This window comes from Lissotriton helveticus, chromosome 6 (assembly GCF_964261635.1).
Source record: "Lissotriton helveticus chromosome 6, aLisHel1.1, whole genome shotgun sequence".
NCBI lineage: Eukaryota > Metazoa > Chordata > Amphibia > Caudata > Salamandridae > Lissotriton > Lissotriton helveticus.
The window spans coordinates 1,379,914,395-1,379,926,622 of NC_136067.1; the positions used below are offsets into that span (position 1 = coordinate 1,379,914,395).

The following is a 12,228-nucleotide window of genomic DNA, read 5'->3' on the forward strand; positions in this document are numbered from 1 at the left end:
CTCTTAAGCTTACAGGAATAGAGTCAATCACATAATATGTAAGACCATTAGGGTCTTTATTATGTGAGCTCTCAAAATGTCGCGCTACGGGGTAGGATCTGTCGGAGTTCTTAATAGCTCTCAAATGTTGCAAGATGCGTTTATGTACCTCATTAATTGTGCTCCCCACGTAACGCAAGCCACAAGGGCATTGCAGCACGTAGACAGCATAATCTGTCTTGCATGTGTACTTGCCCTTGATTTTTTCAACTCTATTAGAAAGGCCCAGTTTGTACTTGTTACAGTTGACACCATGCGTGCATGCCTTACATTTTAAGCACTTCACAAATCCATTTTTCTCCGATAGCCAGTTTTTCTTTGCACGTGGTTTTTTAAGTGTATTGCTCACTAGGGAATCTCTGAAGGATTTGGACTTTCTAAAGGTAATTTGCGGTCGCCTGTCTACCTCCTTTCCCAGAATCGGGTCATTCTTGATGATGTGCCAGTGCTTGTTGAGTATTCTTCTCACCTCAACATGCTGTTTACAAAATGTGGTTATAAACCTACACTGACTCTGTTTTCGTTGGGCGGTTTTCTGGTTAGAAAACAGAATGTCCTCTCTTTTCTTTTTTGATGCCTTACAGATTCCCTGATCGATCCAATTCTCAGGGTACCCTCTTTCTGTAAATCTTCTTTTTAGCACCCCTAATTCTTTTGCTGTCTCTTCTGGGGTACTGCAGTTACGCCTAACTCTCAGGCTTTACCTGCAAGATTTAACCTTCACTTTACGGACTACAAGTCCCATCAATCACCAGAGTGACGATGCACTTAGCATACGCCCACTGGGGGGCTTGTTAATTAAAAAGTCGGAAATGAACAGCAAAGTGTTTTCCAGTGTCTTTCTTGCAGCCTCTGAAGACGGGGTCTTTGACCCTGAAACGCGTCAGGCAAGCTAATCTAAGTGGAGCTGGAAGGCATGCTTGTAATGAAGGCTGGAGGGTCAGAGAAATGTCGAGTGCTTTGGCAAATGCTAAGGGCATTTTGATGGACGATTTCTTGCACGGCGGCCTGGTCGTGGCCACTGCACCATCGCCTGTTGAAAAAAACAACTTCACTCAGCAGTGCGAGGCCTGAGTCTAAAACGAATTTGGATTCCTTGGCACATTACTCTACATGAATGCAGCATGCTTGAATGTGACACAACCTGCAAATGAAAGGTATTTTTTAAAAAGACAAGCATAATATGGAAATGCACACTGGGACTTACTCAAAGCAAGATTTAACCTTCACTTTACGGACTACAAGTCCCATCAATCACCAGAGTGACGATGCACTTAGCATACGCCCACTGGGGGGCTTGTTAATTAAAAAGTCGGAAATGAACAGCAAAGTGTTTTCCAGTGTCTTTCTTACAGCCTCTGAAGACGGGGTCTTTGACCCTGAAACGCGTCAGGCAAGCTAATCTAAGTGGAGCTGGAAGGCATGCTTGTAATGAAGGCTGGAGGGTCAGAGAAATGTCGAGTGCTTTGGCAAATGCTAAGGGCATTTTGATGGACGATATATATATATATATATATATATATATATATCCATTCCACAAAAGTGGTCCGTGACTTTCAGACGCACACTGTCAGCGGGTGCTCAGCGTAGGGGTCGGACCCAGACCCTGAATTCACTTATTTATCACCAAGAGACGCGGCACTCAGAGAAAGATGCAATCTGGAAAAGTTTTTATTTAAGAAAGCTCAACCGACGCGCTTCAGCCTCCACGGCTTTGCTCACGGTTGGTGAGTCCTTTCTCTATTACACTATTCGTACACCCACCTGGCCTCAATGTGGCATTGTGGGTAATGTAGTGCGTAAGTTAAAAATTCATGAAAGGAAATCATTATAGAATTTTTGCACAAGCAAACATTAATTAACATTGATATAGTATCAATTGAAATAACATTCACGATTACATAATCGTTCAGTACGTTATTCTGTTCAATTTCAGATTTGCAGCGTCTTTTGTTTAGTGCATGATAATTTATAACAAGGGAGTACGAGGGAAGGAAGAATAAAAAGGAAAGAAAAAGGAAAAGAAAAACTTTATAGAGTGTTATTTCATAGATCTGAACTTGTCTCTGCAAGAAAGTATTATTCTATAACTATGATGATTCTATTAGTCTCACTTTATTCACGATTAGTATCGTTGAAGTAATCCCATTCTGCAAATTTATGCATGGGCCAAAGTGTAAAAGCACAAAAAGAAGAGAAGAAAAAAGAGAGAAGAGAGAAAGGGAAGGGAGGAGGGAAGGGAAAGGAGAAAGGAAAGGGGAGGGAGAGAAGAAGGGGAAAAGGGGAGAAAAGAAAGAAAAGAGGAGGAAAAAAAGGAGGAAAAAAGAGGAGGAGGGGGGGTCGGGAAAAGCATGTTTCAGTCGCATTAGATATTCCATTCCACAGTTCTCATAGAGGTATCAGGATAGGGGTTTCTCAGTCCAATGGATATACTATGCACATCTTTACTCGAGATGTATAGAAAGTTCTTCATCAAAGTTCAGCCCTCTCGGTATTTTAGTTTTTAGTCTGATAATATATCGGGATTCCAATCGGCGTAATTCTCTTCTACGATCACCGCCTCGTTCATTTGGCAAGATGGTATCAATTCCATAATAGTTCATTGCCCGCCAATCTCCATTTTGGCATAGTGCTTGGCAGTAGCATATGCAATATTTTTGTTTTTTACAGCTCGGATATGTTCCAAAATGCACTTTTTTAAAGGACAAGTGGTGCTGCCAATGTATTTTTGGCCACATTTACATTCTATAACGTAGACCACATACTGTGTTGTACATGTTATTCGTTGGTTCACTGTCAGTTTGTTACCATTTGTTTCTACGATAGATTTTGTATTTTTTCCGATTGTGCATGCCTTACAAGAATTGCATTTTGTAAAACCATTCCGTTGTTCCTCAAGCCAATTCGCCGGTTCTTTCTTCTTGAAATGACTGCTTACAAGTATGTCCTTTAATGATCGTGTTTTTCTGTATGTCACTGTTGGCTTCGGGCCTATTAATTCTCCAATATCAGTATATATATATATATATATATATATATATATATATATATATATATATTGTCGCAAAAAACGAGGATTAAATCTCGGCGTGCTCCGCCGAGTGTGTACGCCAATTCCCTTGGGCCATAGGAAGTCGGAAGGAGGGACTTGTTGACTATATACATATATATATATATATATATATATATATATATATATATATAGTTATAGTTATAGTTATAGTTATATATATATATAAAGACAATAGAGATGCTCCGTCTTTCGTTGCGATTGCTTCTGCCGAACAGAAATTCACAAACAACCGGAGATGTAGGAAATGTATTCTTTTATTGTCCTCAAACAAAAAATAGAGCGAGAGAGAGAAAGAGAGAGAGAGAGAGAGAGAGAGAAAGAGAGAAAGAGAGAGAGAGAGAGATTGAGATAAATTTAGATATATCTCAAGAAAGAGATAGGCTGTAGTACCCATTTGGCCTGCCACAGGTGGAATGGCACATGGGAGCACCCAAATGGTTACGCTCATACATCATGCTGCTCCGGGAGTAATGGTAGGTGAGAGGAGATGCTAGTAATTGAGTTGAAACCATGTCTTGAATGTTTCCCTTGTCCTCCCATGCTAGCGATGAAGAAATGGCCTTTAGAGTAGTTATTCAGCATGACACCTAACATTCACCTCTTCATTGTCTTTCTAATAATGTCTTGACCAAATGTCACTCATTGCTATTCATGCTCACTTATCTTGGAACACATTTTTCAAAGAACATTTTTTCCAGTGACCTTGCAGTACTTTCTACCTGAAACATAATATTTGGCTTGATTCCTTGATTGTTCAACAACCTGGTGATTTTCATATCTGCAGCAGTGTCCCAAACAATAGAAATTTACATTGGATACAATAAGCTTGTAAGAGTTCTGTTTTGCCTTGAACTTTATGTTGGCCATTTTAAACGTTCCTGTCCCTAGTGACCCCACATTAAGGGGACAAATGGAATGCCATGTTTGTCCTGGTAATATCCATACCTTCTAGGATGCACTGAATGTTGCAGAACTGAAGATATGACTGCAAAGTGATAACCTTGTGCCCTCTGCATATTTTGCAAATTGGAGCTTCAGTAACATCTCCCTTGAAGGTACTGCTTTAAAGTGCAAAGGTCAACATAAGTGTGCTATATCTAGATGATGTGGGATTCTCTTCTAATGTTAAGATCTATTCAAAGTGAGTGAATCTTTAAAGATTCCTGATGCCAATAGCATTCCAGGTAAATGTTATTTCATCTACTATTCCGCCTGAGTCATAAAGACAACTTTGATGATTATGTATCAATTCCTTACTTAAGATGAGTGATTTGGGAAGTGTGGTCTAGTGATAGGAGAGGGATAATTTGTGGAGGGCAGAGATGGCGGTTACTGAAGGTGGGCCTTGTACTGGGTTGTGCCTGGCTCTCTTTTTTGTGTATTTACAGCTAAGAGTCTGGACATTCCAAGCCCGAATTATACAGTGGAGCAGCTACATGTTCAGTGTCATACTGTACAATTCTGAAGGAGACTGGGTAAGTAAGATGGGACGTCAGAGGGGGGAATTACTTATACATTTCTGTGTTTCCTTTATCCTCCATGGATGTATTTCTGTCACAAGTTAGTTGTGTGAGACACATTTAAAGCTGAAATCTGAATGACAATCATCCAATTTTGATTATGCAATTCAGGATGCTGAGCTCCACTATGATGAAATATCTTGAAGCTGAACATTCACGAAGTAAACTTCTGTCACAACAATTTAGAGATACGCAGAAATACTGAGATGCTTTGAAGAGCGAAAAGTCATGTAGCAGGATAGCCATTCACATCTTTGCTATGTGTATGCAGAAGAGTGGCAAGATGCTTGCTCTTCATGAATTAAAATACAAGCATGAATTGACAATTTTAACTCAAAATAAATATATAAGATTCTCTTGTGAAAAAGGGTATCCTCTAAGCCGGACAAAAAGAGTTGTAGCATGACCAGTCGACAGAGATTCTCTTTTGGGCAGCACATCTGTATTCTGTCTGATTACTGGTGATACCAAATCAGTTGTAAATAAACAAACTTTGATTAGCTATGAAATACAACTGATCCATCGTTAACAAAAGCAACATATTTAAATTTTATTTTCTAAAATACATGATTAGATTTCAATTTATTTGTTGTTGGTTCCGCACTCCTGGTAAATAGTTTAAATTTGGGTTGATTTAAAGGTAACAGTGTCGTTGGTGCACTGAATGGTAATCTTGCTGGGCTTCCAAGATTAGAGTATACTGAAATAGAAATATGTATCCTGTGACACAAGATGCATTCCATTCATGCACTCCTTTCCAAACTTTCATATAATTCCATACACTTTTTGAATGTTCAGTGAATCATTTATTCATAGCGAGGTTTTTATAACAGTTCATTGTTTTCATGAATGTTCAAAACATTTGATATTCGTTTTTTAGACTGCTAGTAGTGCCCAATGCATTTCAAGCTAATTGCCCTTCCTCAGGGGACTTCCATTACATCTGAAAGCAGTAATAATAAATCTTAGGTTAGTGTCTAAATGAAACTCGACAACTCTTGTCAAAGTCAAAGGTTCTCAAAACATAATACGAAAACATAATATTTTAAATGCTCCCCCACATTCGTGATGCATCAAGTGAAATGAACGGCATTCTGTTATAAAAACCTCGCTATGAATAAATGATTCACTGAACATTCAAAAAGTGTATGGAATTATATGAAAGTTTGGAAAGGAGTGCATGAATGGAATGCATCTTGTGTCACAGGATACATATTTCTATTTTAGATTTCAATTTATTCATATGATCTGTCATAACGGGCAGGCTATAAGGTGTTATTTCAACTGTCCTTTTTTCTCTAAATATTCAATATGAGTCAATCATAATCTTCCAACACGTGCGCCATAAATGTCTATTTTAGCATTGCATTTTATTCAAGGGCCTCCTTGTGCCTCAGGGACATGGGGTGCATGCAGGGAGCACTACATGTGCCCCCTGTGTGCATGCACCCAATTTCCTGCACATGCCATACCGTGCAGGAACTGTTTTTGGCGTTCTCATTGTGGTGCCCACTTTCGGAGGAACTGTCATGAGAACGTCAAATAATAGCCCGCCGAACACAAGAAATACTTGTAATAGGGCGGGTGGCCTGACCACGGGTTTGGTGGTGCAGCTGCAGGGCGAAACCGACGCTGCACTGCCAAACTCGTATCAGGCCCCACGATGGGACATAAGAGCTTGGCTAGCAAGGAAGATATATATCAGAGAAAAAGATTTACGAGAGGCAGGAAAATATGTAAACCCATGTTCTGCCATCTGAGAATATCGGCAGACATCCACCAGAGCATAAGATCTCATTACATGCAACAAAACAGCCATAGCTATTTCCTTTGAGCTACAGGTGCTTCTTGAAGAAGAAGAGTTTAGCCCTTGAATACTAAAAGATGAGTCTATCCACGGGTTAAGGATGATGTTGAAGTCCACGCAAATCATCAATGGTTCTCACCATTGATGTAGCTTAGAAAACAGACAATTAAAGACCACAGGATCACCAGTGTTGGCCCAATTGAGTACACATTGCATAGTGCATAATAGGCCCCTCTTGTCTGTTGCTATGAGCCATCATCCACCTATCCTGAGCCAGTAGGGCAATCCCTCTCTGAGAGAAGTGAAGCAAGCTCAGGATAGGACTTCATCCCAGAAATCATCCAGAGGGGAGGTCTGTTTATTCAAGAACTGAGTTTACTGTAGGCCAACTAAATGTGGATGAAGATAGCGTAGCTCCTATTAAATTAATTCTCGCTTATAAGATGCTTACATTTAATTGATATTCCACAGAAGAATATGAAGATGCTGCTCAGAACCACACCCCGGGCTAAACCTTGACATTCTTGATTGAATAACTTGCACACCCTGAAAGAGAACAACAGCACAGAATAATTTTGGTCCTAACGTTACCGTCCACAACCATAAGGCCTAATTTTTTCCCAACAACCTGACCAAACATTCCAACAAAATAATCAGTATAAAGACAAAAGTGATCCAGACTATGGCCCCGCCACCCACCCGACCCCCAGCCTTTCCCCAACCCTATCTATACCATGCAAGGCCCAGAAAAAGGGCTGACCAACCCCGGTCAAAAGAATACCACTAGCACTGCAGTAGACATGAGTATATAAAGTCCCCTACCCCCCAGAGCACCGCAGACCGAGGATGGATTTGGGAAAAAGAACTAAAGGGGCAGGGCAGTGACCGCCCGAGACACCCGCCCAAAGGACCCAAAATGTTTTCACCCAGAGCCATAATTAATAAATGAAGAACCCTCATGAAACTTTCATGAAATCTAACCTAGGTGTCAGCTGACCCTGCAGACCTAAAGCTTCCATTAACAGAGAGAAATAAAAAAAGAAAAGAGGGAAGGCGTACGCAAGAAACTAAGTTAACCACTCTGTAACAACCTACAAGGAAAAAGAAGCAAGAAGAAAAAGACAAAGCAGAATCAACCAGATCCATTAGTCTCCTTATTTCCCTCCACTGACTTGGTCAAGAGCTCCTCACCCCAGGCTGTTCAATACATGAATACATTTGCTCCTCATATTGGATGCACGGGATTGCTGGCTCCAGTAATGAAACCGAAGTTCCAAGCTTTTGAAGTTCCGGATTATGCTCTCTCAACTTCCAACGAAAAACTAGTCTCATGAGAGAAATCTGAACGAACAAAAAAGTCCACTCCAGCTGCTTTCACTGGTGATCCTGGATGAGCATCCATGTTTATCTACTGAGGGAGGAGGAAGTTACCCACATATATCAGGATGGCTTGTGAATAATGAGGATATGAGAATGGATAGCGATGGGCTCTCTGAATCATGCTGTCCATGTCCCAGCCCCCCAGTGTAGAAAAGGCTTCCCTAAACAACCAAATTATATAGCCTCTAGGATTGGTCCTCTGATCCCTCGGGATCCCCAATATCTTGAGGTTATTCTGGTGAGACCTATTCTCCAAATCTTAAACGCTTGATGAGAGCATGGTCATTGGAACTACATGTCATGGGATCTGGGTCTTGACTGCTCTCAAGAGTGTTTTATGGCTTTTCTGAACCTTCTCAACTTGCACAAGTTGTGAGTTCAGGGTGTCCATATTTGCAGAGAGTTTCCATTATTCCAAGGGTTACATTAGATCACAATTCTTTATTGAAGAAATGGGCTGAGTGTTATCTTTCCGGTTCCGTGATAGTGCAGCTGCAATTTCTGCGATCAAGAACTCTCAAGGGACTATTGTGAAAAATCCAGCCCTTATCCAAGAGGAGTTCCACAGCATTTATCAGAAGTTGTGTGACTAGGAATTGGTCCTTTCACAGACCAGATCATCCAGTTTCTCTGGGTCCACCATCATCGAAAACTGTCTGCTACACAATAGCATAAGCAAAAAGGTCAAATATCAGTCTTTGAAGTGTAATACGCTATTGGCTAGCTGGCATGAGGTAAGGCCTATGGCACCGATCAACTTCCATTGGATTTCTATGTTAGATTGTCACATCTTGTATTACCGGTTCTCCATGCTCTATTCAACTCTTTTGAATTACTTGTAAAATTTTAAAAAATAGACCGACTTCGTCATCCTTCCTAAGACAGGGAAAGATCCCTTTCTCAGTGGTTCATATCAGCCTATTTCTTTGATGAATGCTGATCCCAAGATGTATACTTAAATTTTAGGAAACAAGCTTTAGCAATGGTTAATTCTGATCTTGTTGATGAAAATCAACATGGTTTTGTTCCAGGGCGGGAAAACACTGCCCATGTTAATATTGTTAGCACTGCATTTGTGCTCAGGGAAATCAGGGCAGAGCAATCATGTTAGACCCTGAAAAGGCCTTTGAATGGGGTTCGTGACCTTTTCTTAGGGCCATTATGGCTGTGTAAGGATCTGGGCCGCGCTTTATTGCTTTGATTCAACAGCTTTACCAGAATCTTAAGGCTAGGGTTTAATGTTCAGGGTCTTCTACCAACCTAATTTAGATAAATTGTGGCACCCGTAAAGTGATGTCCACTTTCACCATTGCTCTTTTGTGCTTTATATAGAACCTTAAATTCAAGCCCTCATGAGCCTGAGGAATACTGCCTTGCTGCGGATCGATCAACGTGAGCTCAAAGTGCTTGCTTGTGCGGACGACATTACCATCATGACCTTTGCCCCAGAGGATTCTCAGGCAGCTTTTGAAAAATTGGCTAATGAGTATGAGTATCTCTGGGTACAAACTAAACCTTGATAAGACCCTGCTCCTCACCATCACAGTCCCTTCTTGGGATGATAGGCGATTGGTCAAGTCGGTGACCTACCTGGGGACCGAAGTCTCTGTGAAAAGGGAGGATGTAAGGGAATCTAATTATGGCATACTATCCGGCAGAAAACAGGAGAGATTGAGTAAGTGGCATCATTTTCACATTGGTCTAATCTGTCAATGCAACTTAATCACGATGATTATTTTCCCTTGCTACCTATACCTCTTTCTGGCATACCTTTATATTTAGTCAAATACTTTTTACGCAGACAGAAGCTATCTGGCAAAAGTTCATTTGGGGGTATAAAAAGCCTAGGGCTAACATACATATGTTACAGCGACCACGACTGGAGGGTGGACTTTAATTAACAGATTAACGTTTCTACTTTCTAGCAGCATTTATGTCCAGACTAGTGAAAGCATTGTGGTGCGAACCAAGGTGGCTAGGTGGATTGTTTCCAGAATTCCTCTCTTTCGGGAAATCAATATCACCCCACGCTTTGGCATTATCGATAGTGTCTATTTGAAGCAAACTCGTTTTGAGATTCTGGGGGTTCTTTGACTCTCTTTGGGCCTATCCGAAAATGCAGATGTTGGTGATTACATTATTTAACACATTTTCTTATATAGGTTCTAATCCTAACTTTACCCGTCAACTGCACGGATATTAGATCAACTGCTGTCAGACATCCTGCATACTTACTTTAGGCTCTTTCTTTGAGGGTGAGTGTCTTCTCTCTGTCGAGATAATATCACAGCGATTTCTCTTCCTTGCTTGCTGTATCAAGTTGCATTGTTGTTGAACTAAGCCATGCTGTTCATGAAGCTGTACTGATGAAAATCGAATACGGATTGAATCATATCCCTTAACTGATGTCTAAGGATTAAAAGTGGACTAGAATATTGGAGACTTTGAGACTGTTATTGACCATCTATTACTTAATGTGTGCTCGGAGAGGATTTGTGTATATTTTTCAGACAATGGCTGATAAGTGAAGCCGATCTCTTGGGGTCCAAGTTATTGCTGATGAAATGAGACGTACAAATATTTGATCAAATTCAGTTCTGAATGTCTCCTGGGTTAAAACTCATCAGTTCAAATGTATCAATGACTTCTATTATACTCTTATCATTTAGGAATTATTAATTTGAGGCAGGACTCAAGTGTTTTCGATGTTCTGGTGATTGGGCAGACTCAGTTCATATCTTTGTCACTTGTCTTGCAATTTTTCAATACTGGCAGGCCGTATTTTTTAAGCCGAATATGCTTAGCATTACTATCATGAGGTGGGCCCCTAAATTAATTGTATTGGGGCATTCACCTTGTGTACTAGCCCACCTAAGTGGGTTTTTTCTGTGCTATCTCTGTAGCTCAACTGAATCTGGCCCTGACATTGGTTGTTGGCACAGGCTCCTAACACAATTCTCTGGTGGCATGAATTTACCATAATAGGGCTCTTGGAGAGCCTGATTATCCCTAATGATGATGGCGTGCTTGCCTTAGGAAGATATAGGCACCGTTTAGGGGCTGTTTGGTGCAATTGCAGGCAGGTCCTTACCACCTATCTCCATAGCTTTTACTTTCCTTGTTTCTTCTGTTCTTGATCGTACTCTTTTTTTTATGCATCCAGCTACATTGTCTCTATGATTGTGTGATTGTTATGTCCTATAACTTTCGTACCACCAACTGATGGATTTGTTTTGTAATGTGTTATTTTGTGTCTGACTTATGACCTCAATAAAAATATCTATAAAAAATAAAGACAAAAGAGTGTGCTTGGTTTCTGGTGTTGGTAAATGAGTGGCAAAGATTATCTGCTGCTTTGAAATAATGACACAAGTGTCTTTGCTTTAATCAATGTAGCCTGCTAAATCATTGGAAGAGCCAAGAAAAATTCTCTAGCCCCAATAATAATGGAATTTGAGTAAAAAATAGACACAGTGGAACAGTTGGAGTACTCTATTGCCATGCACATAGAAAAATCAAAATGCTATTATAAGCAGTTTTGCTTTTTGGAATGTCTGAGCTCAAGAACATAATTGTTAAATCTTTCTTTCAAGTGTAACTTCACAACTGGGAGTACACTCTCTAGATGATCAGTTACAAAATCTCAAGAAGGTTCACTCCATCCTTGTTCAACAGATGAACTCATTTAAAAAAAAAAATAGTACTAGTTATTTCTTTTGTTTAGTCATATCCTGTAATTTGTTTAATCCTTTTAAACTCTGTTGGAGATAGCAAGTTGGACCTCATTGAGTGAATAAAAGAAAGGAAGATACAACAAATCATGGGTGCCTCTCCCGCTCAGTGTGGTTATCAAATATCAACAGTTTTGATGTTGCCATTACCTCTTTCATAAGACCGAGTTATTCTATGCAAATTAAAAATCCTCTCCTCAGGCCTTCAGCCCACATTCAGAGAAATTGAGGAGTGACAGCACATTTGAATGACCAAGAATGTCTGCCCATATTTAGATGACTGAATGTTTTATTTACGTGACCATCAGAAATGATCAGTCAGACTGATTTTCTATACACTGTATCGAGGTCCCAAGAACTGAGTATTCTCTGTTGTTTGAACAAGTAGGTATCTTTATGCAGAGGGCCCAATCGGGGTTAATGACAGATACTACAAACAGTAAGACTATTCATCACCCTACAGGAGGTGTTCAGGTATTATATTACATTAATACTATACCATTGAGCCTGAAAAAAATCTCTGCAGGAAGTTTGAACCTTCAATTGACAAAAGGACCTGGTCAGCAGGGCGAGAGATTAACACTCATACAACATTCCAAAGATGCATTAAAGTGTAGTGTACTAGCAATAGATTTGCGCTGGTGGTGATGACCAGCATTTCTGGGACCCAGGACTCTG

General features: G+C 40.2%; 1 protein-coding gene and 1 long non-coding RNA gene across 10 annotated transcripts in view; one reads left to right on the forward strand and one right to left on the reverse strand.

Moving 5' to 3' along the window:
• The window catches only part of LOC144763503 (uncharacterized), a 556,338-nt gene that overhangs the window by 103,298 nt on the left and 440,812 nt on the right, over positions 1–12,228 (forward strand). For 7 of the 9 annotated variants that reach the window (XM_078649147.1, XM_078649152.1, XM_078649150.1 and 4 more), the window contains one exon: positions 4,501–4,587. The exons of the other annotated variants lie outside the window; for them this stretch is intronic. In XM_078649147.1, coding sequence (XP_078505273.1) covers positions 4,501–4,587 — 87 coding nt within the window. The remainder of the gene's footprint in view (positions 1–4,500; positions 4,588–12,228) is intronic. 9 annotated transcript variants of the gene reach the window in all.
• LOC144763504 (uncharacterized) overlaps positions 1–12,228 on the reverse strand; it is a 179,277-nt gene that overhangs the window by 71,645 nt on the left and 95,404 nt on the right. The gene's annotated exons all lie outside the window — the stretch shown is intronic.